This window comes from Tursiops truncatus, chromosome 14 (genome assembly GCF_011762595.2).
Source record: "Tursiops truncatus isolate mTurTru1 chromosome 14, mTurTru1.mat.Y, whole genome shotgun sequence".
In the NCBI taxonomy this organism is placed as follows: domain Eukaryota; kingdom Metazoa; phylum Chordata; class Mammalia; order Artiodactyla; family Delphinidae; genus Tursiops; species Tursiops truncatus.
In genome coordinates, this window is record NC_047047.1 from 31,714,377 (window position 1) to 31,740,494 (window position 26,118).

Sequence of the window (26,118 nt, forward strand, 5' to 3'; positions counted from 1 at the left end):
GATGGGTAGGTAGGCACTTGTCCTGGTGGCTTGGGAAGCTGAGGTGCAACTGAATTAGTTATATCTGTCGTCTAGGGATAGGGAGGTCTTTGAAAGTCCTGTGAATAAACAGTTAGAAAGCACAAGTGTGTGAGGCACAACGGGAAAGCTACCAAAAAGGAAATTGCTGTTGATTCTAAAAGTTATAGGACTCTTTTATGCTTTAAGATTCTTTTTACATATCTGAGTAAAGTGTCAGTTATATGTGAGTGTTACTTTCATTTGTTAAATGGTAAGCAAACTTTTTCATAAATAACACTCAAAATTTATAAAGAACGTTTAATTTTGTTTACTTAAACTGATTTATCTTAACATTTTCTAGATGTATTCTAGAACAGCTGGTAAAGGGGGGCTGAGACTCTAAATCTTTGATTTCTTAATTTAGCAAACATACTACATATGTCAAACATAGTGTTAGGTGCAGAGATGTCAGGAAAAAATAAATAGCCCCAGAGACCTCACAGCATAGATTGAGTCAGGCATGTAGAGGGAAAAATTTTAATACACTGTAAGCGCTTCAGTAGAGCTATTAGAAGGTGCTAGATTTCTTCTGGTCACTCTGCTTGCCCAGTTTAAACTTAACATATAGCAGCTCTTTGGACATTTTATTATTCATTTTAGTCACATTACTCATCTCATAGAGTTGTATAATGTCAAGCAGTTATTTAAGTGCTGAAAGAATACTGCAATCATTTTGTTGTTGATTATGGTGCTTTTTTTTGAAGTGCAGTTGATTTACAGTGTTGTGCCACTCTCTGCTGCACAACAAAGTGACTCAGTTATACTACTCGTATAGACATACTATTTTTATATTCTTTTCCATATGGTTTATTGATTATATTGCTTTTAATGCATTGTATTTGATACTAAGAGACATACTATGATGTGGTAGAACACACATGGGATATAGAATTGGAAGACCTATACTGGAGGATTATATATATATATATCTCTCTCTGTAAAATAGCCACAGACTGCCTGATTTAGAGTTCTGGTGGGTATTGGGTAAGTTAGTACCTAAGATGTTTGATAAAGTGCAAAATACTGTTTACATTTTTAAAAATCAAACTACTGAAAACTAGTATGTAGTGTTCTAGGCAGATCTAGCTTTCATAATCACTTCATTCTAATTTCTGTATAGCTCTGTCCATCCAGTAATGTGCTTATTGACAAAGTAGAAAATGTATCAGAATGTTTTGGATTACAAGTAACAGTATCCTCCCATCTAAAAGTGGCCTAAATAATAAGGAATGTATTATTTCACAGAATAAGAAGCCCAGAGCCAGACAGTTACAGGGTAGTTTAGCAGTTCATCAGTTTCATCAGAGACATAAGTCCAGTGTACTTTACAGCTCTGTGTGTCAGGAGAGGGCTGTCATAATTTGACACTACCATCTGGCTGAGGAAGAGCAGGGGACACTTCCTCAAGTTCTCTTTATTAGAAAGGAAAAACTTTCTTGCAAGTCTCATAGCAATTTCTTTCTTAGGTCTCGTTGTGTTTTTCATGTTTCTTGCATACCACAAAAAAGACCAAATTCCTTATTCAGGCAGCTGAGTTTTTATTAGCTGGCTAGCTTACTTTACATCACCAGAGGATAGGCCTTATAGTACTAAAAACAGCCTCATCAATATTTTATTTGGTACTTGGAACAAAAGTCCCAGATTTTTGATGGGAACATTGGCAGTGAGAATTATATCTGGCTTCTGATGTTATACTGTACCTCTTCCCTCACCAATACATAGCTGCCACCCCGTGTTGTCAGCCTCATTAACACAAATATTTTCTGTACCAAGTTTACCATAACCAAAATTGTAGATCTGATAAGATACTTTTGCCCAGAATATATAACAAATTCTTAAAACTAAACAATAAAAAGACAGCCCAACTAAAAAATGGGTAAAGGATTTGAATAGACATTTCTCCAGAGAAGACAAACAAATGTCCAGTAAACACATGAAAAGATGGGCAACATCATTAGTCATTAGGGAAATACAAATCAAAACCACAGTGAGATACCACTTAACACCCCACTAGCATGGCTGTAATCAAAAAGACCAGGTAACTGTTGAAGATGTGGAGAAATTGGAACCCTCATAACATTGCTGGTGGGAATGTAAATGGTTGTAGCTGCTTTAGAAAACAGTTCCTCAAAATGTTAAATATGGAGTTGCCATAAGACCTGGTAATTCCATTCCTAAGTATATACTCATAAGACATAAAATGAAAAACACGTACACAAATGTTCCAGAATAGCCCCCAAAATGGGAACAGTTCAAATGTCCATTAACTGATGAATGGATAAATAAAATGTGGTATATCCATATAACGAAGCATTATTTGGCCGTAAAAAGAAATGTATTGATTTTTGCTTCAACATGGATGAATCTTGAAAATATTCTGCTGAGTAAAAGAAACCAGTTACAAGAGAACACATATTGTATGATTCCATTAATATATAATATCCAAAATAGGCAAATATGTAGAAGAGACAGAAAGTTAGATTAGTGATTGTCTATGGCTGGGGTGAAGCTGGGAAATGGGAGTGACTGCCAGTGGATATGGACTTTGTTTTGGGGGAGATGAAAATGCTCTAAATTTAATTGTGGTAATGGCTGCAGAGCTCTGTCAATGTACTAAAAACCACTGAATTGTACACTTTAGATGGTTGAATTGTATGGTATATGAATTATATCTCAATAAAGCTATTATGTAAAAAAAAAAACCCTTACAAATCTGTAGTAATCAAAACAGTATGGTGTTGGCATAAAAACAGACACATAGATCAATGGAACAGAATAGAGAGCCCAGAAATAAACCTATGCATCTATGGTCAATAAATTTATGGCAGAGGAACCAAGAATATAAAATGGGGGAAAGGACAGTCTCTTCAATAAATGGTGTTGGGAAAACTGGACCACTATCTTACACCATACACAAAAATCAACTCAAAATTGTTTAAAGACTTGAACATAAAGCCTGAAACCATAAAATTCCTAGAAGAAAACATAGGCAATAAGCTCCTTGACATCAGTCTTGGCCGTGATTTTTTTGGATATGACACCAAAAGCAAAGGCAACAAAAACAAAAATAAACAAGTGGGACTACTAAAAAGCTTCTGCACAGCAAAGGGAACCGTCAACAAAATGAAGGAGACCTACCAAATGAGAGAAAGTATTTGCAAATTATGTATCCAATAAGGAGTTAATATCCAAAATATATAAAGAACTCATACAGCTCAATAGCATAAAAACAGTCTGATTGAAAAATGGGCAGAGAATCTAAATAGACATTTTCCCAAAGAAGACGTACAGATAGCCAACAGGTACATGAAAATGTGCTCAACATCACTAATCATCAGGGAAATGCAAATCAAAACCATAATGAGATATTACCTTACACCTGTTAGAATGACTGTTAGCAAAAAGACAAGAGATACCAAGTGTTGACAAGGATATGGAGAAAAAGGGACCCTTGTGCACTGTTGGTAGGAATGTAAATTGTGACAGCCACTATGGAAAACAGTATGGAGTTTCCTTAATAAATTAAAAATAGAACTACTGTATGATCCAGCAATCCCACTTCTGTGTATTTACTCAAAAGAAATGAAAAAACTAACTCAAAAAGATATATGCAGCCCCATCCATTGTAGCATTTACAGTAGTCAAGACATGGAAGCAATCTAAGTGTCCATGGATGGATGGATGAAGAAATTGTGGTATATCTATTTGTATATGCAATGGAATATTAGCCATAAAAAAGAAAGAAGTCTTGCCATTTGCAATATTATGGACAGACCCTGAGGGCATTTTGCTAAAATAAGTCAGAGAAAAACAAATACCTTATCTCACTTATATGTGGAATCTCAGAAACAGAAACAAAACCCCAAAACCAAACTTACCCGTAACAGGTAAGAGTTGGTGTTTGCCAGAGGCAAGGGGTGGTGGGTGGGGGAAATGGGTAAAGGTGTCAAAAGGTACAAACTTCCAGGTATAAAATAAACAACTCATGGGGATGTAATGTACAGCATGGCAACTATAGTTAATACTGTGTTGCATATTTAAAAGTTGCTGGGAGAGTAGATCTTAAAAGTTCCCATTATAAGAAAAAAAAATTATTAACTGTATATGGTGTTGGGTGTTAACTAGACTTATTGTGGTGATCATTTTGCAACATATACAAATATCGAGTCATTGTGTTATACACCTGAACCTAATATAATGTTATATGTCAATTACTTATATCTCAGTTAAAAAAAAATACTTGAGGTGGTAGGCCTGATTTGGCTACCTAACAGATTATTACTTCTAATTTCTCCTGCAAAGTCATTTCTTCTGACTGAACCTTCCTTAATTTCTTCTCATTGTTATCATCTGACATCTTTCTGGATACTACAGTTTTTCATTCAGAATTTAAGTACCTGTGTCATATTGTCCCTCTAGGTTCCACTATCACTTTGTCTTCATGTACACCCTTGCTTTAGCAACATTAACCTCCATAACCCCATATACTTTCTCTCTACTAAAACTATATCCTATGGCCATAGGCAGGGTGGTCTCTTACCATAATCCAGAACTCTTCCACAGCTAGGACTTTATTTCCTGTTTTGAGATTATTTTCTCAATTATAATTACTGAAAATGCTATGACTTTAGAGTTTTGTTTTGGGATTGTGTGTGTTTTTAAATTAAAATATAGTACCAAATTAGTATTGTTCTCTACAAGAAGTTGTTGGACAGTTTGTTTCCATGTAAAGTATTCCATCCCTTTACTCCTCCTCTTCTCAGCTGTCTCCACCTATCTCACACCCTCTCATTGTCATGTTTCTGTGATTGTTACTACTGTGTTAGATATATGAACAACACATTTTTAAATGGCTTTGTGTGAGTTGTCAGCAACAAGCCACTTGAATTTAAGTGTTCTAAGTTGGGATGAAAACAGTTTCACTAACTTACTTCTTCTCTTGTATAATACAGAAAGCGTGTGGCTTTATGATATATTGGTAAGAATACTATGGGAATTATATTAGCTTGAGTTCAAATTTGATCTCTGCCACTACCAACCGTGTGACCTTGTGCAAACTGTTTAACCTTGACATCCCATTTACCCAGAAGATTGTTGGGAGGATAAATGAGAAGGTATATAAAGTCTCTAACAGAGTACCCAGCACATAATACTTTTTTTTTGTATTCTGTGATGTTAACTTTCCTTTTTCCATCCATGTTTATGTTCACAAAGCTAACTTTTAAAGATTGTTTTCTAGATCCATCAGTTTTTACCTTTAAAAAAATCTATTAGAACTCGACAGAGTAACAACATTTATTGTATTGCATTTTTAGTTTGTTTGTTTGTTTTCATGGAAAGGCATTTTATCAGCAGTGTGTACATGTCAATCCCAATTGCAGGGACCTCCCTGGTGGTGCAGTGGTTAAGAATCCGCCTGCAGTTAGGTGCAGGATGTAATTCACACAGAGTCAGAGTGTTAGAGGTTAGCTTTGTGAAGGACAAATCTAGTTACAGATAATACAGACTAGTAACAGTTACAAGATAACTAGGATTGATTAACTCTTTCAGGCTGCTTCCCTAGCCTGTTCACTCTTCCCTTTATTTTCCTTGTTACCAGGAGAGGAAAAACCTCATTTCTATTTTTTGTTGCAACAGGAGCATTCCTTCTTAGATAATGTTAAATGTGTAAGTGGTAACATGTGAAATACTTTTAACAGTTTTTCTCAAAGTTTTGAAACAATATTAGCCAGGATCGTAGTGCAATAGGATAGAATGTTATTCCTTGAAAAACTTTGTATGTGTGTAGAGTTAAGAAGCAGTTGTACGTTTATGATTTAATAAAATAATTCTAAAGGAAATTAAAAATCTGCCTGCCAATGCAGGGGACATGGGTTTGAGCCCTGGTCCAGGAAGATCCCACATGCCATGGAGCAGCTAAGCCCGTGTGCCACAACTACTGAGCCTGCACTCTAGAGCCTGCGAGCCACAACTACTGAGCCCGTGTGCCACAACTACTGAAGCCTGCACATCTAGAGCCCATGCTCCGCAACAAGAGAAGCCACTGCAATGAGAAGCCCGTGCACCGCAATGAAGAGTAGCCCCTTCTCGCCACAACTAGAGAAAACCCATGCACAGCAACGAAGACCCAGTGCAGCCATAAATAAGTAAATAATAAATAAATAATAAATAATTTTAAAAGAACTAAAGTTAAAAAAAATCCCAATTGCATGTTTAGTTTGAGCTAAAGTAGTTACTGAAATTTAGATTGGTACATTTAAAGTAGCTGAAGGATTTTAGAACTTCATGTAAATTGTCTTAATTTGAAGAAAAGTAATTTCATTGTTAGAATAAAACCAGATGAAAAGAGCCCTCAATTAAGATCATTTTAGAGATAGTTTTGTAGGGCTAGTGTTGGTAATTACTCTTTGTGTAGCAATCTGCATAACTAAGAGTTGTTACTGAGCAAATTAAGGTTACACCTTGCCTTTTAAAAAAAAAAATGTATTTATTTATTTATTTATGACTGTGTTGGGTCTTCGTTGCTGCGCACGAGCTTTCTCTAGTTGCAGCGAGCAGCAGCTGCTCTTCGTTGCGGTGCGCGGGCTTTTCACGGCAGTGGCTTCTCGTTGCGTAGCGTGCACTCCAGGCACGTGGGCTTCAGTAGTTGTGGTACATGGGCTTAGTTGTTCCGTGGCATGTGGGATCTTCCCGGACCAGGGCTTGAACCCGTGTCCCCTGGGGTTCATTGGCAGGCGGATTCTTAACCACCGTGCCACCAGGGAAGTCCTACACCTTGCTTTTAATAGTATGACTTTATAAAGTCTGAACCTACACCCCAAAATGGGAATAATTGTTATTTGTCTCCTTTATGACTCTTAACTCCCTCTTAAAATTTTTCCCTGTATGCTTTCTAGAACAATATAAGAATATGATCCATAATAGAAACAAAATACTATATATGCTCTATTATAGTCTAAGAAAACATTATGGAATAATATAGATTATGATAAAGCCATGACGGAATATTAAACTATTAAAATAGATCCGTATTCTACTGATTCTCTTTCTGTATTTAATAATTTGCTTTATTCTTAGTGAATTTCTCATATAATTTTTTAAGTGTTAGTATTTTCCTATTTTTTATTTCATTTTCCCTTTTTTAATAGACTCTCCTTTTAGTGGTGAAGGCTATTATCTGTATGCTGATATTTCCAAAATCGTATCTCTAGTCACGATCTGGCCCCTGAGCCCAGGTTCTGTACTTGCTGGATATATCTACCTGCATGTCCGTAGCCCCTTTACAGTTTCAAAATTGTATGTTTGGGGGACTTGAGAATCTGCTGTGTTTATACTTTGATCGTGCCTAGCATGTTGTATGACACATGGATGGGCATTTCCCCCTCTCCTCACTAATTGTTCTGTTAAAGGGTATAAATAGCAGGCTCTTTACGTGCAGAAAAATATTTCAGAATATTAATAAAGCAATATAAACAGTTATAAATTCATATAGTAAAGCTATATTTATATTCAGGCAGCTCAGTAAAAGAATAATCTGGTGTGTTATGAATTAGTCATAGTGTAAAATAAGAGATAAATAAGTTAGACTGCATTAAAATTAAGAACTTTTCCTCATCAAGTGGTACCATTAACCATTCTCCACTAAAAGAATCTTGGGCTCCTTGGAGAAATAGCTGATTTCAGGACTGGGGCAGGGAAAGTACAATGTATGCTTGGAACGTCTTGTGCCAGAAGGTTAGGAAGGCCCATAGAATGATGGGAATATATTAAAAGGACACAGGAACCAGCCTGAAGGGGAAGGTTCCCACTGGCCAAATGTGGGACAATTTAAACATCAAATTAGATAATGATAAAAGATTATAACCCATTGAAATAAAATCCATTAAGTCCATACTGAAATACCTAAGTACATATAGATAGGAAGGAAAAAGAAATCTTTCCCTGCAGGAGGAAGCAAAGTAAAAAATGTTGAAGGGGGCTTCCCTGGTGGCGCAGTGGTTGAGAGTCTGCCTGCCGATGCGGTGGACACAAGTCATGAAAGATATAAACAGATGAAGAATTGTTCCGACTTAAAGTATGCTAAAGAGAGACATGACTATTGAATACAATACATGATCCAATATTTCTTTTTTCTATAAAGAATGCTATTGGGACATATGTATTGTAGAATAATATAGAATATTATTATGGAACCATAATAAAGTATTAGAACAAATAGAAAATAGATCCATAGTCTACTGGTTTTGTTGCTGTATTGGATTGCTTTCTTTTTCACTGGTGAATTTCTCTTCAAATGCTAATACTCTCAATTTGCAAAATTTAAATATGATCTTTGGATTGGATCAGTAGTTTTCAGAGTGGTCCATGTATACCCGGGAAATCCCCAAGGCTCTTTCAGGGGGTCCATGAGGTCAAAATGTTTTCATTATAACACAAAAATAATATTTGTTTAATCCACTCTGTTTACATTTGCACTGATGGTGCAAAAGCACTGGCTGGTAAAACTGCTGATACCTTAGCATGAATCAGAACAGTGACACTGTACTGTACCAGTAATCATTGTATTCACTGCCATGCAATTGCAGTTTTAAAAAATACCAGTTTCACAATATCCTTGGTAAAGCAGTAAAAAGTATTAATTTTATCAAATCTAACCACTACATGTATCTTTAATACCCTGTATGACGAAATGATATGTATAAATCATCACTTCTGCGTATGTAATTTATGGTGGTTGTTTTAAGGGAAAACAAGCACTTATGTGATTTTTAAGCTGAAGTAGCTATCTTTTTCATAGAACACCAAAATTGCTTGAAAACAACTGACAAAATCTGGTCCTTCACACTTGAGTATTTGACAGACACGTTCTCAAAAATGAATAGTGAGGCTGTCATTTCAAGGAAAATAACTGACACATGAAATAAAGAAGACCTCAGCAAAGAAATAGAAGATATAAAGAACAACCAAATGGCAATTTAGAACTGAAAAACAATAATTGATACAGTGATGCAGTGTGTAAACTCAACAGACAGAGGAAAGAATCAGTAAACTGGCAGATAGAGGAAAAGAAATTACCCAGTCTGAACAGCAGAAAGAAAACAGACTGATAAAAATAATCTACAGAGCCTCAGGGAACTGTGGGACTATAAAAAAGATTTAACACTTGTCTCATTGGATTCCTGAGAGAGGAAGAAAGAGGGCTTCTATCTCAAGAACCAAAAAGAAAGAAAAATCTACCCAAAGGAAGGGAATAAAGAAAAGTGAAATTGAAAACAGAAGAACAGTAAAGGAAATCAATGAAAGAGCTGGTTCTTCAAAAAGATCAATAAATTGACAAACTTTTAGCAAGACTGAGAGAAATTAAAGAAAAAATGAAGTTATCAGTATCAGGAATGAAATAGAAGGTATTGGACTTACCTGGTGTCGCAGTGGTTAAGATTCCGCCTGCCAGTGCAGGTGACATGGGTTTGAGCCCTGGTCCGGGAAGATCCCACGTGCCGCGGAGCACTAAACCTGTGCTTCACAACTACTGAGCCTGTGCTCTAGAGCCCGCGAGCCCCAACTACTGAAGCCTGTGTGCCTAGACCCTGTGCTCTGCAACTAGAGAAGCCACCACCATGAGAAGCCCATGCACTGCAGTGAAGAGTAGCCCCTGCTCGCCGTAGCTAGGGAAAGCCTGTGCGCAGCAACGAAGACCCAATGCAGCCAAAAAGTAATAATAATAAATAAATTTTTAAAAAAGAGAAAGGTATCACCATAGACCCTGCAGTTATGAAAAAGATAATAAAGGGAATACTATGAACAACTCTACAAACATAAATTTTAAAAATCTTTTTTTTTTTTTTTTTTCCCCCGGTACGCGGGCCTCTCACTGTTGTGGCCTCTCCCGTTGCGGAGCACAGGCTCCAGACACACAGGCTCAGCGGCCATGGCTCACGGGCTTAGCCGCTCCACTGCATGTGGAATCTTCCCGGACCAGGACACGAACGCATGTCCCCTGCATCGGCAGGTGGACTCTCAACCACTGCACCACCAGGGAAGCCCTACAAACATAAATTTGACAACTTTGATGTATGGACCAGTTTCTTGAAAAATACAGACCACCACATCTCACCCAATATGAATTAGGTAGTTTAGCCCTATTGCCTTGATACAAAAAAAAAAAAAAAATCCCAAGAAGAAAACTGTAGGTCAGTATTACTATATCAATGTAGATGCAAAAGTCCTTAACAAAATATAAGCAAATAGAATTTATGGCTCATTGCAGGCAGGGATGGAGCAGGGCTGCTTCACTATTTGAAAATCAACTAATACACCATATTAACATGCTAAAGAAGAAAAATTACATGATCATATCAGTTGATGAAGAAAAAGCATTTGATAAAATTCAGGACCCATTCATAATTTGAAAAAAAAATATTTAGGAAAAAGATACTTAGGAGGAGCTAACTCAGATAAGGAACATTTATAAAAACCTACCTTATCCTTAATGGTGTATTGGGAGAATCAAATTCTTAAAATTTCAGTTATTAAAAAACTTTAGATTTTTACTTTCCTTGATGCTCACTTTTATCTTTTAAGCATTTATATGCACTTCAGATAAGCAAGCAGTTACTCTTATTACTGAAATAATATTTATACTTCACAAGGAGAGTCTATAACCAAATAAGACAATGCTGTCACTTCTTAAAGTCTGCTAGATAAAGATGAATGTCTAAATATTCTGACAGCATGCCCTTTGAAAATATTCTAAACTTTACAGTATGCATCTATAAAATTTATTTTGGTTTTCTCACATCTTGACACTTTAAGATCAAAGAAACTCTAAACAAAATGAGATAAAAAGATCCAAAAATATTTTTTTCATTTCTTTGCCAGAAAATTTCTTTAGAACATATTTTCATATTCTTACTGATTTTTTTGTATACCAAAATTGATAAGCATAATAAATTTATTTTTAAAATGCTGAATAATATGGACTTGAGGAAAAAGTTAGAATCAATCCAAATGTCTTTATTTGCTGAAAGACAAAGTTTGCCAATTACCACAAATCAGTTTTTTTTCTAGGATAAAATCAGACCATCTTAGTAACTTTTAAAACAGATATTCTTTATTCTCAGAAGTAGAAGACAAGTGTTAAATCTTTTTTATAGTCGCACAGTTCCCTGAGGCTCTGTAGATTATTTTTTTCAGTCTTTTTTCTTTCTGTTGTTCAGACTGGGTAATTTGTTTTCCTCCATCTGCCAGTTTACTGACTGTTTCCTCTGTCAGCTCTATTCTGTTGAGTTTACTTACTGCGTTACTGTATCAATTATTGTTTTTCAGTTCTAAAATTGCTATTTGGTTCTTTTTTATATCTTTTATTTCTTTGCTGAGGTTTTCTATATTTCATGTTTCATGTGTCAGTTATTTTCCTCAAAGTGACAGGCTCACTGTTCAACACATTGATGCTTAAAATTCCACTTAAACCAAGTTTTTTAAGGCTATGTAGATTTTTACATGCACCTGTAAAACTCTTCCTTCAGTAAATTTAGGATAATGTTAAATCTGGCTAGGGATATAAAAAGATAATAAGAGATTGTTGCCATCCTGGACTTTATAATCTGAGAAAGGGACTAAATAACAGATGAAAAAAATTATAAGGGTCAAGATTACTAATAAATAGTTTCTGGTTCCTCATGATACTACAAGATAATCTGAAAAATATATAATTTGTTATCTTGAAATGCATATGTGTCTTATGAAACTAAAGATCCCATATGGTTTTGGAATAATAGCATGACTGGAAACTATATTATTATTTTTTAAGAAGTGATAAGATTTTTATCTTAACTAGAGACTTAAATTTATGTGTTCTGAAACAATTCCATTATACCTGGGACTCCTTATTAAGTTATAAAAATCACCTTTATTGAGGTATAACTTGCCATATAATAAAGTTTACCAATTTCATGTGTACAGTTAATGTGTCCTGATAAATGTATATAGTTTTTTAAGCATCACCACAATCAAGATGTAGAACATTTCTGTTACCCTCAGATGTTACTTGGTACCCCATTGCATTCACCCTCCGATCCGTGGCAACCCCTGATCTTTCAGTAACTATAGTTTGCCTTTTCTAGGATTTATAAATGGAATCATGCTGCATGTAACCTTTTGTATCTGCGTTCTTTTAACGTAACTTTTGAGAATTATCTATGTTATGTGTATCAGTAGTCTTTGCCTATTCATTAGTGAGTAGCACTGCGTTGTTTGGATACACCACAGTATTATCTATTTGACAGCTGATGGACATTTAGGTTGTGTCTTGTTTAGGCTATTAACAATAAAACTTCTATGGACATATGAGTACAAATCTTTGTGTGGCCATGTTTTCATTTTAGTTCCCACCAGCAATGTATAAGAGTTTCATTTTTAGTTGACACTTGATATGTCAACATTTTCCTTTTAGCTACATGTACTGTATGTCTGGGTGGTAGTTTTCTATTGCTGAGTAACAAATTACCAAAAACCTAGTAGCTTAAAACAGCACCTATTTATTGTTTCATAGTTCTGTAGGTCAGAAATTTAGCATGGGGTCTTCAGGGATCACAGGGCTGACATCCAGACTGAGTTCTTATCTGGGGGTTTTGAGGAAGATTCTGTTTCCAAGCTTATTTACGTTATTGGCAGAATTCAGTTCTTTGCCGTTGTAGGATTGAGATCTTTGTTTCCTTGCTCACTGTCAGCTGGAGGCCACTCTCAGCTCTTAGAGACTCACTCCATCTCCCTGGTGTTGAATTCTTTGGCTTTGAATCTCTGACTTCCCCTCTCTCTTTTTAAAAGGCTCTTATGACTAGAACAGATCAACCTGAATAATCTTATCCTAAGATCAGTTGTTTTGGAACCTTAATTACATATACAAAATCACTTTGCAGCGGTACCTAGATTAGTGTTTGAATAACTGGGAGATGTTTATATACCAGAGGCTGGAAATTTCAGGACATCCTGGGATTCTGCGCAGCACACAACCATTTGTTCTACATTTTCAGTAACACTTGGTATCTCTGTTTTTAAGTTTTAGCCACACACAAACACACACTAGTTGCACATGTAGTGGTATCACATTGTAGTTTAAATTTTCATTTCTCTAATATCTAATGGTGTGAAACGTCCTTTCGTGTGCTTATTTGTTATGTATATATCTTTTGTTGTAAAATATCTATTCAGATCTTTGGGGGTTTTTTTCTTTTTTTTTCTTTTGTATACTGCTATCCATTTGTTTTAGCATCACTTGTTGCAGAGGTTTTCCCTCACTGAATTACCTGGACATCTTTGTTAGATATCACTTGACTCTGGGTGTTTATGTATTTTTTTCTTCATTTTATTCTGCTCCATTGAACTTTATGTCTACTCTTGTACCACTGTTACTCTGTTGATGACTTTAGATTTATAATAATTCTTCAAGTTTTAAGTCCTTCAACATTGTTCTTCTTTTTCAGCTTGTTTGCTGTTTATATCCTTTGCATTTCCATATACATTTTAGAATCAGTGTATTGACTTCTATAAAATATTTTACTGGGATTTTAATTGGGATTATTTTTTATTTGTTAATCAGTATGGGAAGAATTGCCATCTTAATGAGTCTTCTGATCTATGCACATGATATAGCTTTCTGTTTTTTTAGATCATCTTGAATTTCTCTCAGTTATGTTTCATGGTCTTCATTGTACAATCTTTGCACATATTTTACTAAATATTTTGTATTTTTGATGATTTTCTAAGTGAACGGGATCCTAATTTCATTTTTCATTGCTTGCAGAATGTAGAAGTACATTCGATTTTATATATTGACCTTGTATCCTGTGACCTTGTTTCATTCATTTATTAGTTCTGATAGCTTTTTTGTAGTTTGTCTAGGATTTGTCTACATGTACAATGATGTCATTTGCAAGTAAAGGCAGTTTAACTTCCTCTTTCCAATCTGTATGTCTTTTATTTCTTTTGTCTTGCCTTATTGCACTGGTGCAGATAACTTTATGTTGTTCCTGATCTTGGGGAGAAGGCATTCCTTCACGATATTAAGTATGATGTTAGCTGTAGGCTTTTTGTAGATAGCCTTTATAGACTGAGGAAGATTCTTAGTTTACTGAGTTCTTGTTCTGTTGCGAAGGGGTATTTAAATTTGTCAGATGCTTTTATTCTATCTGTTGAGATGACCATAGGTATGGCATTTTTTATTCTGTTAGTATAATGAACCATGTTAATTTTGAATATTAAACCAACCTTGCATTACTGGGATAATCCTCAGTTGGTCATGATTTTTATTCTTTAAAATATTTTTCTGGATTTAATTTCATCAAATATTGTTAAGGATTTTTCCATCCATGGTCATGAAGAAATATTGGAGTAGAGTTTTCTTTTTTGTAATGGCACTGTCTGATTTTGCTGTCAGGGTAAGCTGGCCTCATAAAATGAGTTAGAACTATTCCTTCCCCTTCTGCTTTCTGAATGAATTTGTATAGGATTGGTATGTTTTTCAGACTTTGAATATATGATAGAATTGACCAGTGAAGCCATCAAAGTCTTTAGTTTTCTTTGTTAAGAAGGTTTTGTGTGTTCTTTTTAAACTCCAGTTCAGTTTATTTTAATAGCAATAGAGCTGTTCAACTTTATTTTTTTCTTGAGTCAGTTTTGGTAGATTTTATTTTTCAAGAAACTTGTCCATTTCATCTAAGTTATAAATTTTATTTTCATACTTTTTTTGAATATCCATTTATTTTTCTTTTAATGTCTGTAAAATCTCTAGTGATTTGCCTGGGGTGTTAGTTATTGACCTTTTCCAAAAAATGAGTTTTGGTTTTACTGATTTTTCTTTCTGTTTGTCCATTTTCTAGTTCATTAATTTCTGCTTTTTTTTCTCTTTTTCCCCTTGCCTTGGGTTTAATTTATTCTTTTTCTAGCTTTTCAAGGTGGGAACAGATCACTGGGTTTTGGACTTCCCTTGTAATAGCATTTTCCTCAAAAGACTGCTTAACCTGCATCCTTTAAATTCTGATAGCTTCCGTTTTTACTCTGTTCAGAATATTTTCTGATTTCTCTCATCATTTCTTCTGTGACTCATGGGTTATTTAGAATTGTGTTGTTCATTTTCAAATATTTGGATGTTTCTAAATACCTCTCTTGCTTAATTCCATTGTAATGAAAAAATATATTCTGTATGGTTTCAAACCTTTAAAGTTTATTGAGACTTTTTTTTAGGCTCAGAATAATGTCTGTCTTCGTGAATGTTCGTGTGCAGTAGAAAAGAATATTTTGTTGTTTTAGGACATCTTGGTTGATAGTGTGTTGTTCTGATCTTCCACAACTTATTTTTTCCTTTGGTCTACTTATTTTCTGTTATTTACTGTGAGAGAAATGTTAAAATCTCCAAATATGACTGTCTGTTTAACTTTCAGTTCTCTGTATTTGACACATTTAATTTTGAAGCCCTGTTATTAAGTATATACAGTTGGCCCTTGAGCAACAGATGTTTGAACTGTGTGAGTCCACTAATGCAGGGATTTTTTTCAATAAATACTGTAGCATCGATACTACATGATCCAAGTGAATGCATGGATTTGGGTATCTGCCAGGGTCCTGGAACCCATTCCCTGTAGATACTGAGGGATAACTATATATGAAAGGGTTCTGGGACCCAGTTACAACGTATTTTTCCCTACACATCGACAGAATTCTCAGATAGCAGCTGGGTGTCCTGCAATTCAACTCAATTCTGACACTATCTAGAGATAGCATCAGCTTCCGCAGGTTACGGGGCTCAGTCCTACAAACTGCCCCCTCCCCCGCTCCTTTAGATGCGAATTGCAAGTCCAGGTTGTTACCTGAAGTTCTGACCAACCGGTTATAGATTGGAGGTTCCAACAACCCCCACCTTGAGTTTGAGTAATTTGCTAGTGCCACTCAGAACTCAGAGAAACATTTTACTGCCTAGATCACTGACATACTATAAGAGGATGTAACTCAGGAACAGCCAGATGGAAGAGATGTCTAGGGCAAGGTGCATGGAAGGGGTGTGGAGCTTCCATGCCCTCTCCAGGTGCTCCAGTCTCCCTGCATCTCCACATGCCCCCCAACCAAGAAGCTCTCCAACCCATCCTTTTGGTTTTTCTGGAGGCTTCATTAGATAGGCATGATTGATTAAATCACTATCAGTGGTGATTGAGCTCAGTCTCCAGCCCAGCTTAAATCATTGGCGAATGGTTTAACCCCCAGCCTATCTCTCTTCCCTAGAGATTGGAAGGTGGGACTGGAAGGTCCAACCTCTAATCACACGATTGGTTCTCCTGGCCACCAACCCCTACCTTTAGTCCTTTCCTATAGTCACCTCATTAACATAACAAAAGAAATCTTTATAGCTCTCCACACTTGAGACATTCTAAGGAGCTCTTGTGCTAGAAATGAATGAGGACCCAAGGATATTTCTCATTATATATCACAATATATTTAGGATTGTTACATCTTCCTAATGAATTGACTCTTTTAAGGTTATGAAATAGTCCTCTTTATCCCTGGTAATATTCCTTGTTCTGAATTCTACATTGTCCAGTATTCTTAGCCACTGTATCTTTCTTTTGATTATTACTTGTGTGGTATATCTCCTCCTGTCTTTTTAGTTTCAGCCTATCTGTAAAGTAGACTTCGTTTAGATAGTATATAGTTGTATCTTCTTTGAATTGGAGTTATTAGACCATTTACGTTGAACGTAATTAATATAATTCTCAAAATGCTTGGATTTAAATCTACCATCTTGCTAGTTACTTTGTATTTTTTTCCTCATTTGATTTTTGATCCTTCCTATTTATCTGCCTTTTTTTGGATTGAGTATTTTTATGATTAATTTTTTTTTTTTTTTTTTTTTTTTTTTTGCGGTACGTGGGCCTCTCACTGTTGTGGCCTCTCCCGTTGCGGAGCACAGGCTCCGGACGCGCAGGCCCAGCGGCCATGGCTCACAGGCCCAGCCGCTCCGGGGCACGTGGGATCTTCCCGGATTGGGGCACGAACCCTTGTCCCCTGCATCGGCAGGCGGACTCTCAACCAGGGAGCCACCAGGGAAGCCCTGGAATAATATTTTTTAAAGGGTATTTAAAAAATTTAGACATGAAAGAATATGTGAGACAGTAAAAGATAGGAATCATGGTAAGAATCTTAAGGTCAATTAAGTAAGGTGCAAAATAAGTAGAACTCCATCTCTGCTAATTAATAATGTCATTTTTATTAATGTTTGCTACTCCTGTCTCTGTTTTAGTATATATTTGATGTTTAAAGTGACCTAAAACTAGATTAACCAGTTAAATTATCTGCTATAATTTTCAAGGAAAAGACTAATTATTGTCAGCAAGATAGGAATTAAAGTTGCTAATTTACTGATAAACTTTTCTCAGACCTTAAGTTTACTCAGAATAAGAGATACTTTTAAGAGTTTAAAAGCTAGCCAGCCACACTAAAATGGTACTTCTTATTTCAGGCGGCACTCAATAACTTCTTAGGATACATAAGTATATTCAAATATCAATATTTAAATGTTAATCCCATTGTACACTTGCTGCTAGACAGGGTCAAGATTAGATAGATGGGATATAGGATGCATGGTATACTCAATCTGTTGTTGAACTTTAAAAATTCAATTTGTATTACTTTAAATTCTGTAGACTTTTAAAAAGATTTTCTTCATGATTTTTACTTCGTGTGAGTCTGTTATACTTGGAATTTTTACAGTTTTAGATTTAGAACTACTTCTGGTTCCATTGCTAATCAAATGGTGTGATCTTTCACCAGCTTACTTGACCTCCCTGGACCCAGTCATCAAGAATTTTAAATGTAGGCATTGGGTCAGGTCTGTAGTTCTTCTAGAGCACTTTTAAGTAAACTTTTTGTAAATTAGGAGTTCAGGCGAATTATATTAGAGTTTATCCATGAGATAAGACTTCTCATGAAAAGAAAAATTTGGAGTTCAAGTGGCTGGCTGTCTTATATTGGACCTACCTTCCTATTAATATTTTTCTTATTTTTGTTGCATAGCGTACAGAACATTCTGTTTCAATGCAGGTATAAAAGGATTTTTGTTTTCTTAACAGCTTTGCAGTCTCAGTAAACTCTTCAATTAAATAGAAATGGCAGGAGAAGCTTTATTCTGAGCTCTACCCAAAAATGAGTTCATCCAGCAAGACAGCTTAGTGCACTGACAGTCTGTAGTGTGTTAAAATTTGATATACAGTATGTTTAGGGTGTTAAAAATATTTAGAATAAATTTTAATCAAATCTTTGCATAAATCTTAAGTGACAGGGCCACAACTCAGGCCTGTTTAATGCAAGAGCTCTTTCTATCATACTGTATAATTTTTTCATCAAAAATATTTATAGATCTAGACACATTTCGTTTATGGCTTATTTCCCGATGTTTTGTGACTCAGAATATTTAAGTTCAATCTTTTAAAGACATTTGTGCCAATTTTATGACTAATTTTTTTTTTTTTTTCCTCCAGGGAAATGAGGCAAGTTATCCTTTGGAAATGTGCTCACACTGTAAGTCAAATATTCTTATCAAGAACTTCTTGTATTTTCACATTCTATATATGTATGTATGTAAATCTTACGCCTCTATAAATTTATATAGCGAAGTTAGCCCTTAACCATTTTAAATGGCAGTGAATTTGACTTAGAGTGTTTCTGAGTTACCAGAATAGGGAAAGATTTTTTTATAGACCTCTTTATTATTAGTGTCTGCACTATGTTGTAATTACAAACCGACCCTCAAATCTCAGTGGCTTAACCCAACTGAAGTTTTTTAGATTAACAAAGCTGCAAGTAAACAGTTAACTTACTTAACTTGTGGTTATGTAAAATGAAGTGCTTATTGAAGGCAAAACTGAGAGACTAAGGAGCTATCGTACAAGACGTTTCTGGGGAGGAGGAGTATAAGAAGTGTGGGTGGGCTGGCTGTTCTGACTATACTGCAGAACATAAAGAAAGAAAATGACAATCTTAGAAATTCTTGATTCAAGGATCAGAGGACCAGGGAGCTTAAATAAAAATCAAAAGGTCTCTTGTATGAAAGTACAATGATTGAGGAAGAGGGAGGTCATGAGAATTGGAATGGGGACGCTGGTAAGTTTAGATACCGTCCTGAGGTCCCAGAATTCCCAAACTCTTCTGAACCTTCCTTGCCCTTTCTGCCATCCCTGTTTGATGAAGCTGGTCCTGCCTTGTTTGGAGACATCTTACTTTGCAATGAGATGTCTCTTCTTTTTTGTCTTATTAAAACCATTTCCCCATTGCTCATTGTTTCATTAGTCTCCTTTATTTTCCCAGAACACTTGTCAGTTTCTTTCATTCTCATCAACACCTTTGCTTGCTTATGAGCTCTGGATAAATGCTCTTCCATCAGCTCTTTTCTTGAGCAACTTCATCGTCTTTCAGATCTCAGCATAAATGTCTCCTATAAAATGTCCCCTCTTTGGAGATGTTTTCTCTTTCTATGCTCTCTTCAGATTCTCTCTAACATGGGCAGTACCCTGTTTATTTTCTTTAGAACAGTTACCATAAGCTTAAATTACTTGTTTATTAATCCATTTTATTTTCCATTTTGTAATTTCTACAGTTTTTTAAACTTTTTTTTTATGGTGATACTCTATGACCAATGACCCATAGTTTGGCCATCCGTACTACTATTTACATTTTATTTTACTGTTTCCTCCCAGGCTTTCCTTTATGAATTTCTTATATAATTTTGATCATGTGTAGGTGTGTATTTCTGTTTTAAACATGAAGATAAAATGTTGTATCCAGTGTATTGTTAGAACTGACCAAAACCAAATCTAATTATGACTCTCTAGACCAGAGGCTGGTAAACTACTGCCTTACCTACAGTTTTTTTAATAAAGTTTTATTGGAACACAGCCATGCCCATTTGCTCACATTGTCTATGGCTGTTTTTGTTTGACCTCTGAAATGCGGTCAAGATAGAGTACTTACAGACTAGTGCTCCGAGTGTTATCTAGATCTATAATTCTTGTCTGTGCCATAATTGACATGTCAGTTGTATAGTTTCTTTAGAATTGAAAGAGTTCTGCTCAGAATTGTGCCTTGCCACTTACTGTTCAGCTTGAGCCTGTGGTGTTTTCCTCCTGTTGCTAGTGGGCAAGAAGGAGGTGTAGAAGCCTGTAATTAGCTAGGATTCAGGCTGCAAATAGAGTTGGGTAGGCGGTTGGGAGTACAGCTCTGAAAAGTATGAGGTACTAGGAGGTTAGTTTTTGTTTCTTGGTCAGGGAACAGAGGTCCTAAGGGGGCAAGATGTCCCAGGTTCTTACCTTCTGCACTCCTTTAAGATCTGGGACTGAGGGTCATTTACCTGATTGCAAAGAAAAATGTACCAGGGCAAAAGGCAAGATGGATGTTCCCCTCGCTACATCCAGGATGGTGAAAGCCAAGTTTTTTTAAATAGTAAGTATTTGAAATAGATTTCATACAGTGCTAAAAGCTCTCTCTTTCCGTTTTATCTTTAGAACTTAGTAAGTCTTCTTTCTTAGGACTTCATCTGTGCTTTGATGAAATTTGAGCCTTGTCACTAAAGATCTGTACTTGTCAGTGATTGTTCAACTAGATATGAATCTGTCTGAATTCTTCTGTCATCCAGTAAAAATGTAGTTTTCCTCTATTTTCTAATTGGTTTACTATAATATATTTTTTAAAGGGTATTTAAAAAATTTAGACATGAAAGAATATGTGAGACAGTAAAAGATAGGAATCATGGTAAGAATCTTAAGGTCAATTAAGTAAGGTGCAAAATAAGTAGAACTCCATCTCTGCTAATTTTTATACATGATTTGGATGAATTTGAACTTATTCACATTAAAACCACCACTTTTTTCCCCACCCACACATTGTAGTAAGTCTTGTTTTGCTCATTTGCAAAACTTCTTTATTAATGGGAGAGCTTAGTGTTATTTGTAAACAGCTGTTACCATGTATAAAATGTTAAAACCAATCCTTGAGGCACTTTACTTTTTACACTTCCCCTGTTCAAGTTGTGCTTTCTCTTCCTTTCCAGACCTAGCTCAGGTCTGTGTTCTCTGTGAGGCCTTCAGTAGTCCTCTCACCTTAGTAGTTACTGTCTCATATGTTCTTTTAGTATTTAAATTATGCTCTTTTTTAAAACGGTAGTAAGATTCTAAATTGTATGCTGTAAAGTACTGTTTTTAACCCTGTGACACACAGATAAGTACCCACAGAATGCTTACAGTCTAGCTACTGGGATAAAGAGAAGAAATGCATCAATTTTTACAGTGGAAACAAACCATTATGAGCAATAGAAGCAAAGGTTCCAAGGAGGGAAAATTACCTTTGCTTAAGAAAATTAAGAAAAGCTTCATGGAAGGGGTGATGTTTGAAATTGTTTTTTGAAATCTACATAAGATTTGAATGCTGATTAATTCTTTCACCTGTCTGGTCATTTGTCCCTTTCAGTTTCCTTAAATTCCATCCAGATCTTCAGTATTTTATCTAAACCCCCTGCATAATTCTCTCCAGTACCCTACTTTTAATCAGTGATTTTCATCTCCGAATGCTTAAGAAAACCGAGAACATTTTTAAGTGTTAACCTCATTACCTCCTCACCCCATCACCCCCTGCCTGCCACACACGGAAGTTTTCCCATTTTCGTACTCATGCTTAATAACTCCTTCCTTTCAATATCAGAGTTTAGGTTATACCTCTCTTATTCAAGGTCAGCCTTGGCACTTGTGCTTTTGATCTCATCCCCTCTCATCTCTAGGACCTTATGTTTTTAGTTTCTCTTTGTTTTTACCTGTGTCTCCGCTTCTTCATTTTTCTTCACGTTACAGACATAATCAACTCCCCTTTGATCCTGATCCTGCACGTGCCTCCCCGTTCTTCTCCTTTCTTTCTCATATTTGAGCTTTGCATGAGCATATACAGTGATCTCCATTTCCTTATTTCTGCCTGCTCAAATCTGGCTTTCATCTCCTACTACTTTGCTGACACTGTTGTTATTAAGGTCACCTTCCTTGTATTTATTTATTTTGTTTTATTTATTTATTTTTTGGGGGGGCCACACTGTGTGACTTGTGGGATCTTAGTTTGCCGACCAGGGATCGAACCTGGGCCCTTGGCAGTGAGAACACAGAGTCCTCACTACTGGACCACCAGAGAATTCCCATGGTCACCTTCATTTTACTGACACATTGCCTAATTGCTAAATCTGATGGAGTGGAAAGACCTGTAAAATCATTTGTGCTATTTGGGAAAATTTGAGCACTGATTATTTAATATCAAGGAATTAATTATTAATAATTAATGTTTTAGTTGTAATAATATTGTGGTTTAAAAGAATACCTTAGAGATAGATGATAAATACTGAACAGTTATAAGGACATGGTACGTCTGGGATTTGCTCTAAAATAATTGAAGTGGGTGTATAAATAAGATTCTAATGTGTCAGTGGTTGAAACTGGGTGATAGATATGTGGGATTCATTTTATGAGTCTCTCAACCTTTGTACGTGTTTGAAAGTTTCCCTTATAAAGTTTTTTTTTTTTTAATGAGTGGAAAAAGGAGGTGGGAAATAACTAAGAGTAATATCAAGGAAAGGTAGTTATTTAATTATAGTTAAGTATGGCATGCAGTATAGCATGCCTTAATAATAAGAGGCGGTTGAGCTCATTTTCACCCGTAAAAGGTTTGAGGTATTGACAGTGGAAGTGGAAGTGCGATGCCTGGCATAGAGCAGATACTGAGTAAGTATCTGTTGACTGAATAAGCTAGTAAGAGCTCAGAGCTGGACTGTAGAGACAGCTAGTTGAATAATTTTAAAGGCTGTATCTTCAGAAAAACGCAGTAGTTACCAATCACCCCACTTGTTTTCATAAATAATAACAAGTACTTACATGGCATTAACACATGCCAGGCACTGTTCTAAGCATTTCACATACATTTATTTACCTTCTTAATCCTCACAGTAGCCTCATGAAAGAGGTATTGTTACTTTCCCCATTGTATAGATGAGAAAACAAGCATCAGTAACTGGCCTGAGATCACACAGCAGCAGGTAGAGTAACAAAACCATGATTTAATCTCAAGCAGTCGTGCTCTAGAGTTATATTTTTAATCACAATACTGTACAGCCTCTCTTATAGTAACTCTTACAAGTTTAATGTTATGTTTGTCTACATGAACGATTTTAGGCAAAACTGGACTTGTCTAAGACATAGTTAGGTATTCTCTGATTTTTTTTGGTCTCTTAATTGAGTGTTTGCTTTTTGTTGAGTTAAATTATTTTAGGCCATTGTGACTTTGTTTCTGTCTGTTGGCTAGCCTGTCTGGAGTAGGAAATGTATACTCTGTTGGGGTGATTTGCTCAAAGTTGGGACTGTGGTTGTAACTTGGCATGATAATTTGGAAAAGTGGCTGAGTGCAAGATACTAGGTTAGATATTTCAGCAGAGGGCTAGATTGGAGCATGGGAGGAAGTATGAGTGGAAAGTCAGATTCAACTAATATTTTTTTACTGTTGATAAAACCAGTATAATTCTGAATAATTTTGATAAAGTTGGTGAACAGAGGGACTATTTTGTAGATTGAATGTAGATGAAAGACTAAAACAGTCTTTTATCTGAAGAGCTTTCTCAATTTTCTTTCGTTAGAATGTGAACCAAGAGGAGCTTGGCAGCCTCTGAAGGAACATTTCCCTTTGCATAATGAACTATCTGTAGAAACCTTGAAGACACCTTTAGCCATTAGGACACTGCTCTCATTTTGAGTAAACAGTCTCATTCAATCAGTTTTGTTTCTGGTTTAAATACTTACAAGTGACTTGAAAACATAGAGATATTGACTTCAATTTGTGCTGTTAATTTCTGCTCACAGTCAGTTGTCTCAGCGAGGTTTACATGTTCATATTTTTTACTTAGACTAGGGTTTTTCTTTGTTTTGAAAACAGAAAACTTTTTCACAGAAAAGGTTAATCTAAAGTTAATTTGATTTCCTCCTTCATTTCTGCATTCTTTTTTTTTTGAGTTTGCTTTAAATATTTTACATTTATTTTTTTCTGCATTCTTTTATGTTTTCTTTCTTATATGTACCAGCTTAACTCACTTTAATTTTTTTCTTTTGTTGCTGAAATGATTTTAATCTATAGGTGAAGCACTCTTTAAATGATACTCAGAATACATTACAATTTGGTTTTAAGATAGATTTGAGTTTAAAACAGGTCTTACTCACAATGATTCCAGTAAATCAAGTGCTCCAGAACACAATTCGGAGATGTAACAGTTATGTGATGACTTCTTAATTGTCCAAGGGGATAAAGATCTTCTTCAAATATGGAAAGAAATTAAATCATTCTATAGTACTAACCTCTAAGAGTTATTCTCCTTTATAGACTACAATATTATTGTCAGTTTCATATGCTTTTTTTTTTTTTGCTGTACGCGGGCCTCTCACTGTTGTGGCCTCTCCCGTTGCGGACCACAGGCTCCGGACGTGCAGGCTCAGCGGCCATGGCTCACGGGCCCAGCCGCTCCGCGGCATGTGGGATCTTCCCAGACCGGGGCACGAACCCGTGTCCCCTGCATCGGCAGGCGGACTCTCAACCACTGCGCCACCAGGGAAGCCCTCATATACTTTTACTTTATGAAGAACTCCTGCAGGAAGAAATTTCTGAAGGTCTTCCCAGATACAAACAGCTACATTTTCTGTCATCTTACGACATCTACAAAATATGGCACATCCAGATCCAGCTTCTTATGATCAAGGGGCTTCATAATCGCCTCCTGTGGAGCCGATGGGTTGCGCTAAAGGAGAGCAGGCGGGACACTCGCGTCCACCGTCGAGGGCCCGAACCCGCTTCGCTCATGGTTTTGCAGGCCCACGTCCCGCCAGCGCCTCCTGCCCTCCAGTTCACTTTAATTTTTCAGTGATGTGTGTTCTAAAGAGTAATTTCTGGTTTACTCCCAAATCTTTATTTATCATCTCAGAAATCTTTGGAGGAAACTTTTAATATCCATAAAAATTTTATGTCACTAACTTTGAAATTGACTTGTACACTTGTTACTTTAGGTTTAAATCTTCATAAATGTATCAAATAATTCATGCTGCTTAATCTACCAGCCATGATTTATCATTTACTTAGTAATTAGTGATCCTGAACTCTAATTTATTTCACCTAGTGCACTGAGAATTACTTATATTCTGTTTTCTTTCAGTAAAGCTTTATTGCTGAGTAATGAAGTATAGTGCACGAACTTGAACGCCTAGGCTTGAAGTTGCTACCTTGTTTTGCCATCACAGTACCTTTTTAAAAAACAATGCCTGGATTGTTTACTGTATTCTAAAAATTTCAGGTTTTTAGATGAGTAGTCTTAAGAAAAGTGAAGTGCTAGCTCTGTTTTCTTTATCCATACTGTCAAATTTTGGCATCATGGTAGCACTTAACAAATTGGTAGTTTCAGCAGTGAAGTCCGTGGCATGTAGTAATTTCATAGTCTACCACAAAATTGATTAATTTTGTAGCTGGTATGTAGAAGACAGTTACTTTAGCTGGTTTAAGAAAGCCTAGCTAGCCATTTAGCAAAAGTATAAATTCTTGGATCTCCCTCAGAATGTTAGAGCAAAAGAGATGGAAAAATACGCAAGAAAAGAGGAACTTGGAGAACAAATACAGAATGTAATAGCATCTGTCTAAAAGACATCTCAAAAGTTATATTACATGAAATAAAAGCAAAAATAATCAGTGAAATAGTAGGAGAAAATTTTCTTCACCTAAAAAATCGTGTTTTCTGATTGAAAGAGCATTCTGATACTCGGGAAGTTTAGATGAAAAAAGATCTCCATTTGGTGTCAACCTCTTTTGTAGTTCTAAAAGTCCAAGAGCAAAAAGAAAATCCTAAGAGCTGCTAGACAGGGAAAAGGTTGGCCTCAAAAAGAATAAAAGAGTCTACTGGCATTGGATTTCTTAGCAGCAGCAATAGATATTAGAAAGCAATAGGGCAGTTAATTCAAAGTT

General features: G+C 35.9%; 1 protein-coding gene across 1 annotated transcript in view; it reads left to right on the plus strand.

The window, feature by feature from the left end:
- Window positions 1-26,118, plus strand: part of PPP3R1 (protein phosphatase 3 regulatory subunit B, alpha) — a 59,353-nt gene that overhangs the window by 13,493 nt on the left and 19,742 nt on the right. The window contains exon 2 of the mRNA XM_033838383.2: window positions 18,585-18,624. Coding sequence (XP_033694274.1) covers window positions 18,585-18,624 — 40 coding nt within the window. The remainder of the gene's footprint in view (window positions 1-18,584; window positions 18,625-26,118) is intronic.